The sequence below is a fragment of the Triturus cristatus genome, chromosome 4_2, assembly GCF_964204655.1.
Source record: "Triturus cristatus chromosome 4_2, aTriCri1.1, whole genome shotgun sequence".
NCBI classification, from domain to species: Eukaryota; Metazoa; Chordata; class Amphibia; order Caudata; family Salamandridae; genus Triturus; species Triturus cristatus.
In genome coordinates, this window is record NC_140586.1 from 717,422,824 (window position 1) to 717,442,868 (window position 20,045).

General features: G+C 43.3%; 1 protein-coding gene across 1 annotated transcript in view; it reads right to left on the reverse strand.

Moving 5' to 3' along the window:
• PODN (podocan) overlaps positions 1–20,045 on the reverse strand; it is a 286,283-nt gene that overhangs the window by 64,147 nt on the left and 202,091 nt on the right. Inside the window, exon 6 of the mRNA XM_085602596.1 lies at positions 1,970–2,126. Coding sequence (XP_085458722.1) covers positions 1,970–2,126 — 157 coding nt within the window. The remainder of the gene's footprint in view (positions 1–1,969; positions 2,127–20,045) is intronic.

The following is a 20,045-nucleotide window of genomic DNA, read 5'->3' on the forward strand; positions in this document are numbered from 1 at the left end:
TTTTAACAGAGGCAAGCTGTGGCATACAAAGCTGCCATAAGCATATATAGTAGTCACAAGTGTGTGTACCTTTTACTTCTGAAACATTTATTGTGGCATAATTTCTTCGTTGCACTCTGACTTTAATGCTAATGGTTCTTGTGGACTTGAAGGCACAGTCTACTGTTGACTTATTTAGTATCAAAGGTAGGCATACGCATGTCAAAATGGGGTTGCTTCACCATCAGCACAGTTCTACCAGCAAGAAAAGAGAGCTGCTTGTCAGCTGTTTTGACATGTACTTACTGAAATGTGACTGCCATAGAGCCATGGTGAATCCCACCTTGGACATTTGATCTTTATGGTACTTGCCATGTTTTAGGGGTAGGGCACATGGAGTCAGAGGTGTTCAGCGCAGTCAGACAGAGAGCCATAATTGTCATCTAGCCAGGGAAAAGAAATGGTGAACCATGCAAACAATGGATTTCCCTACATTGCTAGATGTTTTTTGTGTTGCACAAAGTACTGTTTACCTGGATGTGGACCTACGCGTCATAGCAGAGAGTTGCCACAATTTCCTAACCAGGTTACGAGAAGACTAATGGGTGATGGAAGTTGGGATTCTAGTGAGGGGGCAGCCTGGGACCCCTGGGAGAGGAATCTGATGACACTTTGTGTGCAAAAATATTCAGCCTCCAATAACTGAGACCATAGTCTTCCAAATGACTGTGTTATGTGCCTGGTCTTACTTATGTTGTGCACAGAGATTAAGTGGATCATTTAGAGCATGGAAGGTGGCTTGCTGACCCACCAGGTCTGCAGAGGTTCCCTATCTAGTTATCACAGTCTTACTTTATACTTTCAAACCTCATTGGTGAGCGTTTCAAGTATTATGATCTCCGTTCGCAGACTATGCTTCCCTATTGATTAACCTGCATGTACATTATAGCCTTCGAGCCCGCCGCAGCGGGCTCTACCAGCCATTAAAGGCCTGCTCCAGCATAAAAGGCGTGCTGGGGCTATCCGAACATTTTGCCCCTAGAGAGCAGAATGTTCTAATTTGTACAACAAAGGCCTCACGGAGCCCGAGGGGGGTGAAATCCCCTTGGGCTCCGTGAGGCCTTTGTTCACAGCAACAGCTGTGAACAAACATTGGAATGTTGGTGCTCCGGGCTTCTACCATCCATTAGAAGCCCGGAGCACTCCATTGTCTTTAATTGAGCTCTCAACATTTCAATGTTCTAATAAAGATTACAAGGATGGTTCTTTCTGTTTCAGACACTTTTGTCCATTTAGAAGGCTCAGTCAAAATGTGCCTCTCCTCTCAGGTTTGGCGACATAAACGTGTCAAATCTCATACTCTATGTGCGCTTGCGAAGCTGCTTACGAAGAAGACAGGAGCTTATTGGTGGAGACCTTCGCAACTTGGGACTACTTAGCTGAGTGTTTGCTTACGTGGTCTCTCCCATGATGCATTACAAGTGGCCTTTGTATCATTGCTCGTGGGTGTGGTAGCCAAACAGGGCCATATTTGTGGTCTGGCTCTCAACATGCCCAGGCTTCCCCTAATATATTGCTCCGTGAAAGGTGTACTATGTCTTTAACAACTAGTAAGTCCTATTAAACACGATCCGTGCACCATGCTTTTAGTTTTTGTTTGATGCACCTTTAATATGATCAACACTGTGCACCCTTAATTTTAATCTTGGCACAGACATAGATGTAGCCTTTATAGAATTAATCTGTATGATGATGGAAGGGGATAACTTATTCTACTGCCCATCTTTGTGGAAATGAAAAGCACAGAAGAACAGCAGAATGGGATGTAAAAATGCCTGAAACCTGAAACATCTTGCATAGATTTTACTGGACTATAACTTTTATTATAATATCTGCAATATTTGCAGAGGGAATTTGATTAATTCAACCCTAAAAATCAGTCCTGTAAATACATTAATGCACTCTCATGCACGTAGCTTGCTTTTGTTACCTTGAGATGCAGTTTGTACAAGGCTGCAGGTAGATTCTTTGGCACATGCTTCAGGAAGTTGCTGGACAGTATGAGAATTTCCACATTGTCCGACCCATTAAACATGTGATCAGGTAAACTGGCATCGGAAAGTTTGTTGTTATGAAGGTACACAGATCTTAAAAAAACAAAAAAGCAAAGTATGTTACCCCAAACATTTCAGAAATCTGGAAAACGTATTCGAACAAAATACATTTCAAACATGTCCACTTGCAGGCTATATATAAAAGCCCCTCGAATTCTCCCAAGTACATTATGATTTATCACATTGTCTGAAAATAAGTGAAAATAAAATGCACCAGGAACATTTAGTAACAATTCACAATGATATTTTCATAAATATGTCAGACTTGTGCCAACTATGATGGATGTATGACGTTACAACACACACTTTTACAACGCATGCACTTACAACGCATTTTTTACAACGTATAATCCATTACAACGCACTACACTTACAACGCATGACACTACAACGCATTTTTAAAAACTACCTTTACAACGCATACCATTACAACGCATAATATTAAATTGCATTTAAGGTAAGTATTAGATAGTATAGGGGTAAAAACTACTTTTCTAACTCCAGGGGGTGCAACAGTAGGGTAAGTGTTGGATAGTATAGGGGTAAAAATTAATTGCTATTCTAACTCCAGGGGGTGCAACAGTAGGGTAAGTGTTGGATAGTATAGGGGTAAAAATTACTATTCTAACTCCAGGGGGTGCAACAGTAGAGTAAGTGTTGGATAGTATAGGGGTAAAAATTACTATTCTAACTCCAGGGGGTGCAACAGTAGGGTAAGTGTTGGATAGTATAGGGGTAAAAATTACTATTCTAACTCCAGGGGGTGCAACAGTAGGGTAAGTGTTGGATAGTATAGGGGTAAAAATTACTATTCTAACTCCAGGGGGTGCAAAAGTAGGGTAAGTGTTGGATAGTATAGGGGTAAAAATTACTATTCTAACTCCAGGGGGTGCAACAGTAGGGTAAGTGTTGGATAGTATAGGGGTAAAAATTACTATTCTAACTCCAGGGGGTGCAACAGTAGGGTAAGTGTTGGATAGTATAGGGGTAAAAATTACTATTCTAACTCCAGGGGGTGCAACAGTAGAGTAAGTGTTGGATAGTGTAGTGTAATATTATGCGTTGTAATGGTAGGCGTTGTAATGGAATGCGTTGTAAAGGTAGTTTTTAAAAATGCGTTGTAGTGTCATGCGTTGTAAGTGTAGTGCGTTGTAATGGATTATGCGTTGTAAAAAATGCGTTGTAAGTGTAGTGCGTTGTAACAGTTGCGTTGTAAAGGTTGTTCCCCAACTATGATGTATGCATGTTTAACATGAATGGGATGGGATCCTTTTCTGTATATGTCTCAGTGGACCTGGTAGAGGGACTTAAACTGTATTCTCTTCTGGACTGGCATCAAGTGAAGTGCTGACAAAGCAGGAGTAACTGAGGTGCGCTTAGGGATTTGAATAAGCGTACGTGCGGCTGCGTTCTGTATTACCTGCAGTCGTTGGTAACATATTTGGTACTCCCTTAAGTAAATGGAGTTCCCGTGGTCTAGGCACGAGTTGATAAAACCCTGTACAACTATTCTGCACAGCTGGACTAGAAGCCAGCTTAGAAACTTTCTTAGAGTGCGAAGAAGTCAGAAACAACATGCTGCCAACTGCTTCGCCTAGACTTCCATAGCATCTCATCAATCCAGAGCCCTAAGCTCTTGACCGATGAAGCTGCTGTCGGAAGCAGCCTGTTGAGTTAATTCTAGGGGGAGGGGTTACTCCCTACAACCAACACCTCTGTTTTATCTCCATTCAGTTTTAGATAACTGTCTGACATCTGGTGTGTAACGTGCTGCAGGCATGCATTCAGCTGCAGCGAGGTGTTCTTGATGTCTGTGGAGATTGAGGCAGCAATCTGTGTGTTGTCTGCGTACGAGCCAAGAGCAAACACATAAGTTTGAACAATTTCTACCAGTGGGCGTACATGAAGATTAAAAGGAGTTGGACTCAAGGAGGATCCCTGCGGTACCCCACAGTTTGATGCAGAGGTTGTAGAAAAGAAGGAGTCCTCCAGAACTTGGCAGCGTCTCCACTCTAGAAAGTCGGTTAGCCATTTAAGAGCAATTCTAATTATTCCTGCCTCCTTTAGTCTCTGAATGAGGACTGGGAGGGAAACTGTATCTAAGGCGGCACTCAGATCCAGCAAGATCATTGCTGCGGAGCCGGCTTGATCCAGGATCGCCCCTAGCTCTTCAGTTGCCACTATGCACGTTTATTGGACGAAAACTGCAACTTCCCTTGTGTTGAACCATTGGATAATTGCAGAGCAGGGGACCTGGTGGGTACTGAGAAAGGTGCCTCCTGCCAGGTGTCCAAATAATGCTGGATCACAAGATTCGTGCACTTTAGGAATGCATCCCCTTGGAAATTCTCATTCCACAGTAGAATCCACTACTTCGGATCCATTTCGAGGCTCCTTCTGCTCCTAAACCAGGATCGCCTGCACGGAGTTTCGCTGCCTGGGTGTAGTATTCGCTTGCCTCCATCATTGAACCCTGTGCCTTTGTTTGTCACTTGTAGAAAACGTGTCTTTATTGTGCATGTCTAATGAACTCAGCAAGGGTAGTTAGAAGGGTGCCTGATTTGAATGGGACAGAGTATGAGAGGTAAAAATGTGAGATGTATGGATGTCTCACACAGAGACTTCTTGGAAGACCATATTAGGTATGTGCTTCTGCACCTTTATTAAAGGCCCTGTTGATGTAGGATCAGTTACAGTCTGAGATGTGCTCATGTTTTGGTTCATCTTTGCCGTGTTGGCTGGCTCTCATTTTGGTGATAGGATTAATATAGATTCAGGCTCCAGAACGCCACCTGTGCCTCTTCTTCCATATAACCATCCATTAAAGAGCACATAGAGCAGCCGCTTGAATGGTTTAAACAGACATAGCAGAAGGTCAATGAAACATAAAAAGAGGCTAATAGCATCAAAGTATGTCCAGGCTATGTAGCATTCGCTAACACGTGGCTTAAATTCTACCCTACTTTTAATGCGCAATGCGTATGCATCCCACAGACCACCAAAAGACACTCAGAGTCAGAAAATGAAAACGAGAAATGAAATGCAGCAAAACAAAGCGATCAGGCAATGCTCTGCTTAACAATGGATTACGAGCAGCCAGGCAAACCTGCAAGTACAAAAAGTGGGGTTTTTTTGTCTGCTCAAGCTTCTCCTCACAGATCTGTAACCTCTTTCTGAAGCTTCATGCACCTCGTTTTGAGAGTTCTCCCAGCTTATAGGTGAGTAGCTCTATGCCCTACAGAACCTAAATTAGTTACAAGGGCCACGCCACACACCAGAATCAGCCCCAGCAAACAGCTGCAGATGCTCTGGGAGGCAGAGGAATGTGGGCGGAGCATACTGTATAGCTAGCTTCTGCCACCGTCTCCTCACCCTTGTGCACCTTGCATGCACAGGTCCTCATTTATGGTCTTTTGGCATATGGCAGAGCCGCAAGTCAGCTTGCTGCACTTCTCTACGTCGAAGTGAAAGGGCAGGAATGCATTTTATTTATCTAATACGGTACATTCCTGTCCTTCCTCTCGTGCGCTGGTGCCGTTTCAGCAGCCGAGAGCCAAAGCAGGCACCCTTACACCATGGTGCAAGGGTGCCTGTGTTGTCTGCAGGATTGTTGTTTTGTAGGAAGGGGCACACAAACAACCTTGGAAGGCTTTTTCCTCTCCCTATGTGTGCTGCAGAATGCAGCACATGGGAAGAGGAAAAAACGAAGAGAAAGTTATTTCTCCTCGGTTTTGGCACATCCCCAGGTATGCATGGTTTTGTAAATCTTGGTAAGCATCAAAATCCATGGGTGTTGGGTGGGAACGCACACCACATTGCCTGTAGAACGCCTCCTTAGAGCAAAGTAAGGCAGCGCATTTGCGCTGCCTTGACTTACTCCATATCTATGAGGCCAGTCAAAGCCATGAAAAGTGGCTTTGTGCAACCTCATAAATATGATTTTGTAGTTTGCGTTGCCGGAGCTTCACATAACGTGACACTCCAGCAAAGAAAGGGGCTCATAAATATGCCCCACAGTGCCCAGAAGTGTATTCAGCCATGTGCTGTTTCACTTATCATCTTCCCTTTTCAAAACTTTTGAGGACCTGATTATTTTTCAGGTAATGTTCAGGTTAGACCATGGAATCTCGCCTTTCTGTGTTGGAGGACTGAGAGGCCTCATGATGAACTAAAAACAACCCAGAAAGTGCTATGACAATCAAGAAAGGGCTATACAAATCACTTAGCCATGTAACATAATGTTATTATGAAAATAAAAGGGTCACTGGAAGGAAAAAGTTCCAATAATATTATGGAAGTTAAATGGGCCTACTGGGAGGAACAAAATCACATCTGTCTCCTTTACTGCCACAAAACAGTATTACAAAAGGCCAGGAATCTCCTAAAGCCATAAGGAGAGATAGTTTAATGAACTCACTGGACATGTGGAACAAGATAGCTGGATTCTTTACTAAACAAGCAGATATCAGAGGCCAAATATTAGTCACCAATAAAGAAAATCAGGACAAATACCAGAAAATATCCATTCATTGACTCATTGTTCTTCCCTTGGGGAAAACGACAGAGAGGTCAGTCCTGTGCTATCTTTGATTTCATCAGGATTTCCTTGGCAATATCGCAAAAACAGCTATTCAATTTCACTGCTGCGCTAATATAAAGAGGACCCAAAAGACATCCGTTCAATGGCTGGGTTCCTATTACTGAGTAAAATAATCAAAAAAGTAGTTGTTAGAGATAGATCCAGGCTGACAGCCCAAAAAACCATTGAAGGTTGCTGATGTGGGTGGATGAGTCTGGGCTTTTGTGCTACAGTGGTCAGGGCCCAATGTAGATAGAGGCACGTGCCTCACAAATGGCTACACCCAAGAGCCATTGTAAAGTACAGTAGTTTAAGTGGTGGGCGGAGGGCTGTGCCTTCTTAATGAGTATCATGTGTGGAATAATGTCCAAGGTTCATTGGTTGATGTTAAACACAGTGTGTTTATTTATTAATTTTTACTTTTACTTGTTCCAACTATGGCAGCATATAACGAACAACAGCCGACACGTGTTTCGCCCGTTGGCCAATCAGCCGTGAGATTTTTCAAGGCTGAATAAGTACAACGGTAACATTAGATTGTAGCCATTCAAAACAATCGTTAAAACCATATAAATATACCAAGTGTTAAGGTGTGGGCATATAATAATACATGCCCAACAAAGTTGAGTGAGAGAATATTAAAAATGTTTTTGCAGAAAGGTGAGAAAAAGAAAAAGGAGAAGAGAAAGGAAAAGGCGGGAAAAGCAGGAGATAAAAATATATTTAAGGGATTAATTATGTTCCATAATTTCACATCATTCCTTAAACAGAAAAAATCATTAAAATATTATGAAAGATTTCAGCATCATCATAGAAGGGCTATACTCATAAATAGAACTTAACATGCATTCGGACATAGAGAAAGTATCATAATACAAAGCACTATAATACACTTACACATACGCTAAATGCGAAAATCACAATAAAACGTAACAACACTACAATTCATCTCCATGAACTCGAATGTTATATGGCTCGAAGAGAACAAGGCACGGATGATAAGTATGTATAAATACTTCAATGACAAAACCCAAAGGTATAGCGGTATTTAACAATACTAAAGATAAAGTTACATTGCCATTTTATGAGGCATCGTGCTTACCAGAAAGTTGTGACTGGTAATCATGTTCCTGGGGAGAAAGACATAGTACAAGCAGCAGTGTGAGACAAATTGCCCAGGCAGAGCCGATTACGCATGCTGCTTACTGGGGTTTGACAGAAGTGAATACAGTGTTGACAGTTAAGTCACAGGCTAGAGGAAGACAGCTGTTAGGTCTCTACAGTATAATGTCAGAGAAACGGAAATTTATAATCGCTAATGTGAATAGGGATCTAGTACGTTGCGGGAATTTGCTACTATTTGATCGCCTGGGGAATGACAACTAAGCAGGATGCAGGTTGATGACCCACGAGGACGCTGTAATTAGAAGCGGTGCGTAATCGCTGTAAATATGCAGAAAATACACAGCCCAAATAAAGTCAGATAAACATTGGTGAGCCGCGAGGACGCTTGCATTAGTAAATGGCGGGTAGCCGCTGAGTATTTGCCTAGCGGGAAGACACCATATACGATGCAGAATGGTAACAGGAAGCAGGCGCTCAGAGATGGCCGACAGGCCGTCTTACCTAAAATGGCTGAATCAGGCGGTCTCTGCAGTCCCAGGAACAAGAAGAGTCCTGGGACGGGCCGCGGTCGTTTATAGAGATTCTGAGTCAGACGGCGGAATCTGTTTCTGTCAGAACGTACGGTTGACACACAGGGGTCACCGAAGAGTTACTTCCAAATGATAGTCAGAGCCAAGAAACATAGGGGCATATTATCAAGGTCGGCGTTAAAATTATCGCCGGTTTAGCGGCAGAAAACTGCTTGATAATGGGCTTGATAATATGCCGCAGAGAATACCAATAGAAGCCCATGTTGACACCAGAACATCGGCTTCTATGGGAATTCTCAAGGGCATAATATCAAGCCCATTATCGCCGCTTTAGCGGCAGTTTTCTGCCGCTCAATCGGTGATAATTTTTAACGCTGTCCTTGATAATATGCCCCATAATTCGGGAATACTGGTTCATAATTCAAACAGACTCGAACTAAAGGCATGGGAAGGAGAATTCATCTCTGTATAACAAGTTTTATAAAAGGGATTGGAAATCAAAGTAGAAACAAAAATATAACAGGGGCAATGGAGGAGTTACTACCAACTTTCTAGCAGACGACATGGGCCTTTTTGTTTTACACTTTAGAACACTATATTACAATCAGCATTTCTGAAAGAGTAGTTCCAAGTTGTGTGCCAGAAGTGTGCGTACGTTTCCCAGAAATGTACCAGAAGTGTTCTTAGGTTTCCCAGTAACAAGGTACACAAAGAAATCGAATTACTGTTTCAAAGGAACTAGATTACTGGTTGAAGGGGCGAGAACCCATTTTAAATAATAATCACAATCATGGTCAGGGTGAACCACACAAGTCACTAAATTAACCTGTGTTCAACCTTCTGGTAGTTTTTCACTAAAGCAGTCATGCTTAACTGAGAGGCAATATGTAAAGAATGTATCCAGCAATCAAACAATGATAAAGGGAAACTACAACACAAGGAGAATCATCAAACAATTTAGAACCATAGAAGATATTTTAATAAATAAAATGACAGCAACATGGCACAAATTCAATCAGTAGAAGTAAAAATAGCACCAAAAGGCAGGAACTTGATGTACTGGATTGGGACAAAGTCAAAAGTTAACGATGGCTGCAATGGAGTGCCAGGTATAGGACTGATGCAGCCCACTGGGAGTTGCACCTTTTGTCCTTGGCGAGGGGGCTACGCTGCCATGCGAGGCTCTGCGTGACACTGAGCCAGGTCTGTGGAGTTGCCGATCAGGGGCAGTGTGGAGCTGCAATACAAGGCCCTACATCATCCTGCTGCACGCGGCATAGGATCCGGTGAACCCGCTGATCAGGAGCTGTGAGGTCCTGCAATGTTAGGCCCTGTGGTGGTCTGCATCGCGCTGCTTCGGATCAGATGAAATCGTCAGTTGAGCAGGTAGTAGTATACGTTGACTCCAGGCAAGAGTCTAGGACCTTGAGGACAAAACATGGGGGTCAAGACTCACTTCCACAGAGGCTAGCAGAGGGGACCAGGTCAGTTAAAGTGGAGTCTGGTCAGCTGGAAAGCAGGAGAGGCCTCTGGACGCTTGTTGTGTCTACAGGTTGTCAGCCAACTGACCTTGGAGTCATTCTGGATGCCTTGGTTCAAAGTAAACAACAGGTCCATTGTTCCTTCTTCAGACAGCAGGGCAGTACTTCTTCTAAATCTTCTCAGGTACAGAAGTGTTCTGATGAGAAATTCTGGGGTTGCCACCTTTGTTCCTAGTGCCAGACTGTGGGTGAGGGACACTGCCTTTGTCTAACCCAAAACTGGTTCTGATCAATTCTTCCCTTCTCCCTGGGTCTGCCTCCAGCCTGGCTATTGAACTATATGGCAGGCAGATTCAGGTGTGAGTTGCATTTGCCAACGACAGGGCAGTAGTCTTCCGAAGTTAAGAAAGGGTTGGGTACAGCCCTCTAGCTACCCTTTGAAGCTCGGGAAGGGGCTGGGTACAACCTCCCATGCCATCCTGATCAGGAGAATAACACCCTACCCCACACCCACTGCTCTTTTGTCCCCTGTCTGGGAGGAATACATATCACACCTTGGAAGAGCTCTGGTTTAGGCAAGTGAGGCGCTTTCAGACAGGCAGCAGCCCACATATCAGGCCTTGGTTTCCGCTGGAAGCACAAACCCCTTTTCCTTTTTAAGACATCAACCTCCGTGAGGTTTGCAGGCTTTTTGTTTGGGTAGACACGTAGAATCCCTGCCTCATCAAACACTATGGGGCAGATTTACAAGCCCCGTGCACCAGTTTTGCGCCGCCGTTGCGTCACTTTTGTGACGCAGCGGCGGCGCAAAGCTAGCGCCATGCTGTGACAGATTTACAACGTGACGCATCTAGGGAGATGCATCACGTTGTAAAGCCCTGCGCCACATTAAACCCGCGTCAGGTTTAATGTATGCAGGGTGGGCATTACGTCGGAAAAAGCCTCGGAAAAGTGACTGCGTGAAATCTACAAGATTTCACGCAGTCACTTTTCCGACGCTGGTGTGTCAAATCCTTACGCCTGCTTCAAGCAGGCGTAAGGCGTGACGCACCATGTTAAGCATAGGGCAGGTTGGAACAGTGCTGGAATTGCGTCGCGCTTGCAACACAACTTCCGCACTTCGCCAACCTTACGCCGGCAGATGCGTCACGCATCTGCATGTCCTTGCACCACGATGCACCGCATTGTAAATGCGGCGCATCTGCGGTGGCGCAAGGGCAAACTTGCGTGACGCATCTTCCCTGGCGTATCCCTGCTGATTTGCAGGGATGCGCCAGGGAACGTAAATCTGCCCCTAGATTACCAATGGGACATGGCACTTTAGTGATTTGACCTCACATTTTCTGGATTGAGGGTGAAAAATAAGTTTGGAGAGATGGTGTAAAGGCGTATTTCTTCTAAATGCTACAATACTTGATGGAGCTAATAATATGGGGCAGATTTACAAGCCCCTTATGCCTCTTTGCGCCGCCTATGCGTAACTTTTTTTGATAAAATGGCGGCGCAAACAATGCGCCCTATTTACAACGTGACACATCTAGGGAGATGCGTCACGTTGTAAAGCCCTGCATCACATTATGCCTGCGCCAGGTATAATGTATGCAGAGGGGGCGTTCACACGCAGGAAAGCCTCGTAAAAGTGCCGCAGTGAAATCTACAAGATTTCACTGCGTCACTTTTAGGATGTAAGGACTGACGCAGTGTTGTGGGAATAGGCCACAAAATGCATTGCTGGAGTTGCGTCGTGCTTGCAACATGACTCCAGCAATGCTTGACTTTTGCCCCAACAGATGCGTCAGAATTTCTGACGCATCTGTCAATCCTTCCGCCATGGTGCGTCGTATTATAAATACGGCGCGTCCATCGTGGCGCAAGCATTTTTTAGGGTGGCGCAAGGAAAGTGACGCATCTCTATAGATGCCTCACTTTCTTGTAAATCTTCCCCATGGAGTTTTGTTATGGAGACCAGAGCTTGGGTAGGATTCCCGCCTTTCCCAGAGAAAAATACTAGCCATTTGTTAACGTTTTAACATTATGCAATGGCCCGGATATGATTCATACATGGTCCATCAAAGCGTCTGTATTTATTTTTAACATTGTTTACTTTAACTATCACTCCGGGATCCCTAAAGCTTTCATAAGATCATAAGTGCTTTCTTCTAATATTTACTCTTTTTAAGTATATATGTATATGGGGGAAAACAATACCAGATTTAGGTGATTTTCCTACTTTTTGGAGCAGCTGAAGCATTAAAATACTGGTCATGCCGGGTCAAAACACAGCCAGAAGCAATCCCACCCGCGGGTCCCTGTCTCAGCAGACCACTTGAAACTTGAGCACACCTATATACAAGTCCAGCACAATGTACAAAAATAGGTTTGAATCTTACCACATAGTTCTAGTAAGGAGCTTGGGAGAAATAGCGAAACAGGTAGCGTTCACTGCTGTTAAAGTAACTATTGCCAAGCACCAGCCAGAGCCAACGCATTGATTATTTGCAGATGTGCAGCTGTTCATGCAGGCAGCGCTGCATAATAAAGTACAAAACCAGAACAATATTTTCTTGTAACAAACCACATGCTGCCAAAGACTTCAATAGTGAATGCCTTTTGCTTTCTGTTTCAAAATCAATCTTAATGTGCTATAAACCAGTTCATTGAAGTGAACCGAATCAAGATTATAGCTCCCAAAATAAACAGATATGTTCAAAGCCTGTGACCAGAGAAGACGTGTCCTGGGTATAAACTGTATTAACCTTGCACTCCTTTTCTGCAACATTTTTAGCATGCACCCTTTACTGTCAACACCTCTCTTGAATACCCACAGCACTGAATTATTTTTTCTCAATAGCCTCCCCTTTCCTTTCAGTACAACGCCCACCTCTTCCCACCCCTATAAACTTCCTCCCCTCCCCACAGGCCATGCTATGTTTCTTAGCGCCGGGACGCCCCGTTGCTGGGGCAGCTGTCGCGCTCAACAAACCTATAACATAACATAACATAACCTCCGTCTTTGTCTCATAGGGCACTCTTGGGATCCTGCAGCGCAAACATACCCACATTGAACATCCCACAGCCAGTAAAATCATCTCTCACAGAACACACCGTTGTTGTCATTAAACTCGTGCACTGAGCACCCTTCCCAGAGTCATTCGAAACAAAACTGTACTATGGAATCTTCGCTGTGATGTTCACCCACTCACATCACAATATAGTTACAGCACCTTAAGCCACTTATGCAGAATTACTACCCACCCATTCAAATGCCACTAGTCACTGACCATGTCCTTCACATCTGCCATTTGCACCCTATAACAATACTCAACCATTTACATTACTATTTTACGTAGAAACCTTGTACCTCAGGCCACTAACACCACTCATTCAAAATTAATTTTGAGGCCGATCACCCTCAGTCTTTTACACCATTCCTGTCTGCTTCAGCCAACTGTTACCCACAGCCTACACACAGTGCCAAATAGCCAAGTGGCACCACTTACTACTCATCAATATTACTCCACATCCATTCAATACCACCTACCAATAATTAATCAGTGAGAGCATTTTTCCACACAAGCCACACCCCCCCATCCAACAGCAATCACTGTAGCCACTTAAATCATCACTCACTCCCAACTGCTCAATTTCAGGCCCCACTGTTTTCACGTCTCTCTATTCAACAACACTCACAACCTACTTTGTCACACCAGCCATCCAGATGTTTACTATTCCACCATCCACTGTTTACAGCCACTCAAACTCTATTTAAATGTGCCTGCTTTTTACACCACCTATACATCTACATGCTCTATATACAACCCAGCCATTTACTTCACTTAGCTATATACTTCAAATTTCAACAATGCCACTCCACCACACTCACATCCATACACAGCTGTAATTAACAAGCATTAGCAATGCCGATAGGTCTCACCTATGTTAAAGTTACTGGCTTTGCTAATGTCTGTAAGCCATGTTGTACAGCATTGTGACTGCTGTTCAGCATGGCTAAAAGTTAGTGGCCTAGAGTAGAGTGACGTAGAGGAGATTGCAGTACCATAGGGTAGAGTGTTATGGCGTAGAGTGGAGTAGCTTAGGGTGGAGTAGCCTAGAGTAGAGCAGTACAGTTGTGGGTGTAAGTAACTAAGGAGTCAATAGACATGGCAGATAGGCTGAAAGGGTATGCCTGTGTTAAATGTAGTGTAGCACATTACACAACCAGGCATAATACCGAAACGCTTATAAAATTTAAAAAAATATTGCGTTGCAAAAAGAAGGGGAAGGACAGAAAAGGTAGAACACATGTACTTGGTCCATGCTCCAGGGAGGAGCTAACATAAGAAAGGAACGGAAGCCTACCAGAGCAAAGCAGTTGCAATTTTTCAAATCACTAATCGAATGCTGTGTGCAGATTGCAAGCCAGATGAATTGTAAACAACATGTCATGCCGCACAGCACATGCGCTGTGTAGGCGAGACTTAAAAACTAAATACCACCAGTCTTTGAAAGCATGTCTTTTTTGTAACCCTAATCTCACTCCACAATATGTCACCCATGCAACACCCCCTATTCACCCAAATCCATTTACTAGGCTACTCCTTCAACTATGTGTGACACCACACCCACACACACTTTCACCCACTTTTAACGCCATCTATAGCACCAACTATTTACCCTGTTCAACCACCACTATCCAGTTTAAAAACCAACCACCCTCCAAGTTGCAATATCATTCAACCACACTCACACACAGAGGCAATCAACACCTCCCATGTTCAGCCAAATACAACAGCAATAAGCCAATTTGAATACCACTATGCTCCTCATACTCAACACTATAGCACCAATTGCACATCCTATTTACTCTCAGTCTCTTACAGAAGCACTTGCACCACAAATTGCTCACACAACCACTTCTTCAAAATAATAATTAGTCCACCACTAATTTTCTCACAACCGCTCTCATACAACTCATTCACTTTCACCACTTGATCAACTGACAAACCCACTCACCTGCAGCCGCTCACATAACCTACTTTGACTACCCAGTAGACTCACTACATACCTTACCATAGCCATTAACACCATCCAAGCCACTTACCATCCAAGGTCACTCACAGTGCACACCGACAGCTAGCAGGCAATACTGGTCATCAAGCTACCCATCACAGCACTTACACCCTCCATGTACACCTACACTCAACTGCAACCATTATTACTTGATCCAGCTTGCCCATACCATTTCTTCACAATTCAACAATTAATACATTACTCCCCTTCATAATCAATTCCATGCATTACTTACAATTAGGTGCAGCATTACTCGGACTTACACAGTATGACCTGGCCGTTTACAATATTATTCACATCAGGATATTTCACCTGCAAAATCGCCTGCCTCAGCCATTTGCACCACTTAATCACTGTGTCACTTCCAGGAGTTGGCCACATCACTCATTCACATTTCACCTACCGTAATTCCTCACAACACCCTAGAAACTAATCGTTACTAACAAAGCACAGCACAAATCCACAGCCATTCAACCATTCACCCATAGCCACTCACATCCCCTCATACAACTTTTTCAACAGCCATTTGACATATCTTTGACAGCGTGTGTGCAATAATTCAGATCTTTACATTTTCGCCATCCTCTCCGGTGCAGTCTCAACACAGTGTTAGTCATATAATTCACTGCCAACCACATCACGTACACCATTCATACACATTCAGAGAATCAGCCACTTACTACTTTTGTAGTTTCATTTATATGTGCTTCATACCCCTGGAGTGGTAAGGAATCACTGTGTTGGAGATTGGCATGCAACATAGATTATTGTGCTTGGTTGGAAGGGTGTGAGTTTTAAGGGTGGCCTATATGGAAAGTTTTGTTGATGTGTGTGTGATCTGCAGAGTTGTAATGTTACTGTGTTTTATGTTACTGTGCCTTGGGTGAGTAGCAGAAAGGAGTGGGGGATAGGAAGCTTAAGTTTGCAGGCATTGCTTTTTGGTTATCAGCAGACAGGACTCAAGTGACTCTGTGTCGCATGTGGTTGCCGCAGACTGCTCATATTGTCTTAAGAACCAGTAACTGTTTACACATCAGTTGGAAGGAGTAAGAGAGAGAGAAAGAGTGCCTGTCCGTGTGCAATCCTGGAGAAAGGTTTGTATTTACATTTGGTCACAACACCACTGACATCTTGCTTGGTCATTCCGATCACCTATGTACATGTATAATCATACCACTCACAACATAATGTGCTTACTATTTCCTCACCACCTGTGGTGCTATCATATACTCTTACCTCCCCTACTCAATCCAGACTCTCCACTAGAACCCGGCCATCACCTCACTCAGCTGCTTGCAACGCATTGCCTCTATATTTCTCACCCACAACAAGATCAAATGCCATAATACTTTGACAGCATACCTCATTTGTTGCACCAGTCTCATACCTCACATTATAACTCAGCAAAACAACCACTGTTCACCCGAAGCAACTCACCTTGTGGCACTTGAACCCATTTGAAACGCCACACAATCACACACATCACCACTCACTTTTAACACCAGGCAAAACACTAATTGTGTACACCTTCTACATGCAATAACACTCATGCACAAAATTACACAGAACCTATTAGCATGCCACATATTCAGCCACATGCAACGCCAGTCACTGAATATCTCTAAATCATCCACATTTGCGACATTACTTACACCAGTCGTTCACACAATTCACACGTCATCACCCTATTGCAGCAGCACTGATTCGAAGCATGTCTCAAACTGCCTCAGCATCCATTAACTAGTCAGTCACTTCATCATTTGCCACATTACTCACTGTAATGTTCAAACACTCGCAAGACATAACTCGCCCCTCACCTGCTACCACTCACGTTGACGACCCATTCACTGTTTTACTTCTTGCTGCATCTTTTACCATCGACTCTTTGCATCCCTTTGCACAGTCAATAACTTCACCTAAGCTACTCTCCTTTTGCACTCTCACAAGACCTCAACTGCAGCTACATACACTCAGGCCTGCTTGCCCATGCCATTTACCTTCCATCAGATGTTTAAAATACCACTCACCTACGTAACCAATAACGTATCTCTCACAATCATGCACTTGAACTTGCACAACATGTCTTGGCTGCTTTCACATCATCTTTTACTTTCAAAGCTGTCCTTTCAACATAACTTGCCTCAACTATTTCTACCACGTATTCACTATATCACTTCCAACAGCAGACCACACTTCTTATTCACATCACTTGTCACATTTTCTCACAGCATCTCAGGATCTACTCATCATCAGCTATACTCTTTAGCTGATGCCGACCCTTTTGTGAAACAAATTAATAGCTGTGTTTATGTGAGGAGTGGAGCCAGGGGGAGATTAGTGCATCTGTGCCTGTGCCTACCATCCTTGAGATATTGTGGGTATTATTCTCCTTCCGTAGTGTCCATGTTCTCATTGTGATGACAGATGGTTGAGTCTGGTAGTTGGTGGTCCACTTCATCGGTCAGGGATCGTAGACATTTTTATTGTCTTCCCAAATTCCTAGACGTCTTGGACGTTTCTTATCAATTCTGGGAGGGTTTTCCATAGTTTTGCTGACAGTGCAGAGAAGGCTATTTCACTGGGACTAGGACAGTCAGATTAGGTGCCAATATAGAGCCACGGTTCGGTTCTGGGGGTATATTTGGAGTTTTACTTGTTGTATGATAGATGGTGCCTAGCAAGGCTGCTGTGGACAATACAGAGCTTATCTCGCTATGGATAACCCGTGCATTGCATGGACGGTTGGTAAAAGGGCTGGGTCTCCACATACAATTCATGTACACAATTAAAAGGAGATGTCCCCAGACTGATGATGATCTGAATCTTCTGTAGGAAACCTAGATCAGTGAAAAGACATCAGTGAGTCTGCATGGTAGAGGATGCACTTCTTGTGACTTTATTATAATAGGATCAGGGAAAATGACAAAAAGCCATCCTACTGTCCTCTTCAGAAGGTCTGATTGAATTCTGCATTGTGAGTGGGGAGCTGCTGTTTCCTGGAACCTCTTACATGTATGATGCACAGAAAAAGTGTGAAGAACGAATAAAATTCTGTGGTGATCCATGTGTTGCCTCGAGATTGCATACCTGTTCATCTAGTCATGTACAATATGGCAGGATAAACAGGTAGGGACAGGGCTATCATGAATGGGTGCCCAGAAACAAAACAGAGGGACGAAAAAGCTGAAAGGCCTGATGTTTCAGCACGTAAGATTGGCTGCCATCACCAATCAAGGCATGTCTCTGTTGCTGAATCCCTCTGATTGGCTACTGAAAACCCTTTCACAGTAACACCAGGTAGCCCATGCTTTCCATAACCATTTTGCAGAGCATAGTAACTTGCTCAGGAGAGACAAGGAGCAAGATAAGGAAGAACAAGAAATATAAGAAAGAAGATAAGAAAAGAAAGGAGAGATACTGGTCAGAAGGTGTGTGGATATCAGTTCTTTTGATTATTCAATATCTGAAGTAGTGCCTTATGTCGAGGAAGTGATGATTGTGAAGATATGTCCCCATTTCATGGAAGATTTATTACTTTCACTTTGGCATTGTACAGTGTACACACCCTGTACCTAGGTTGGCATATTAAGAAAAAGAAAGAGAGGGGGCCCCCTTGACACCAAAGGAACAGGGCACCAAATAGACTGTCAGTCAAAATGAATTTTCCTTTGGGACTGTATCAGGTAATATAGTGATCATTCATACACCATTTATTCTGAATTCATACCAATATCACCAGGGCTTCCTCATGGAATCCAAATTTCAATATGTGATTTTTATTCATAAATAAAATTTGTTAAAAGCAGTGCGTCAAAAGTACAATAATCACATTCATAATATTGCAAAATTACATTCAAAATATCACTGTGTTACACCAAAAATCATTAAAATATTAAAAACAAAGTCTCGAAAAGTTCATATACAAAACAGGGAGAAAAGACTATTAGACATTCATTAATTTGTCTTTCTGGTGCTCTAATCGAACCACACAATCCTGGGTTGAACCACTATGATGTTACAGTCTGTGTGCAACCAAGGCTGAGTCGATTTAGTGCTTAACTGACTCAGCGTCGACGCGTTTCAGTGGATTAAAATTATGTAACCACCTTCTTCAGGCACAAGGATAAATGACTCCCACTGTTTCAATTCAGCCACAGGGAACTGATTTCAAATAATTCAAAGCTCCTGTATGTTACTTATTGAGGGCGTCACATCTCCCAACGATATCCTTACACATGTACTTTTTCAGGACTGGCATATATCCAAAAATCCTTTATACTGTCACTTGCGGGATTAAAAAATCTCCACTTCAGTCTTCATTTGAATATGGTCACGGATATGATCCTCAAATTAAAACTGGTGCAGGAAAGAAGATGCCACCGGTCATTTCCCGATTTTCCTTGCTTGTAAGTATTCGTTGTGAAAAGTTCGAGCTCAACCTTTATCCTTGTGCTTGAAGAAGGTGGTTACATCATTTTTATCCACCAAAATGTGTCGACGCTGAGTCAGTTAAGCACAAAATCGACTCAACGATGGTTGCACACAGACTGTATCATAAGAGTGGTTCAACCCAGGATTATGTGGTTCGATTAGCGCACCAGAAAGACAAATTAATGAATGTCTAATAGTTTTTTCTCCCTGGAAAGCAAGGCGGTCAAGATCCTGCAATTGACAGAACGCAAGTCAGATTAAAGGCTCGGTTACGGGTGACTAAACTTCTGGAATTCGTGAAAGGGGCCGACTTACCTATTGGTACAAAAGGGGGTGGTGATGGACGGAGCATCAGAACCAATCAAACACTCAAACCCAGTCAACAGATCTGGGTTTGATCCATCACCGTTCTTTAGCCCACTCTGCCACCCCAGTTCAGACATGGCATATGCAAATCAGTCTGACCCTGTGCCTCATGGGAACAGTGCAGCCCGAACTGCCAAGCCATGCCTTCCCTGGACCGGAAGGATAAGTTACTTACCTGTAATCCTAGTTCTCTTCCAGGGGTATCCTCATCAAAGTCATAAGCACTGAATATTTCCGCCCATGTGCGGAGACCCCAAAAATAATAAAAATTATATATGAAGACCATATATATACAGCTCTGTATATGTATACACATACATTATTTTTTCCAAGCAAATGCAGCCCCCATAAAAGGCTAAACAATGTATAT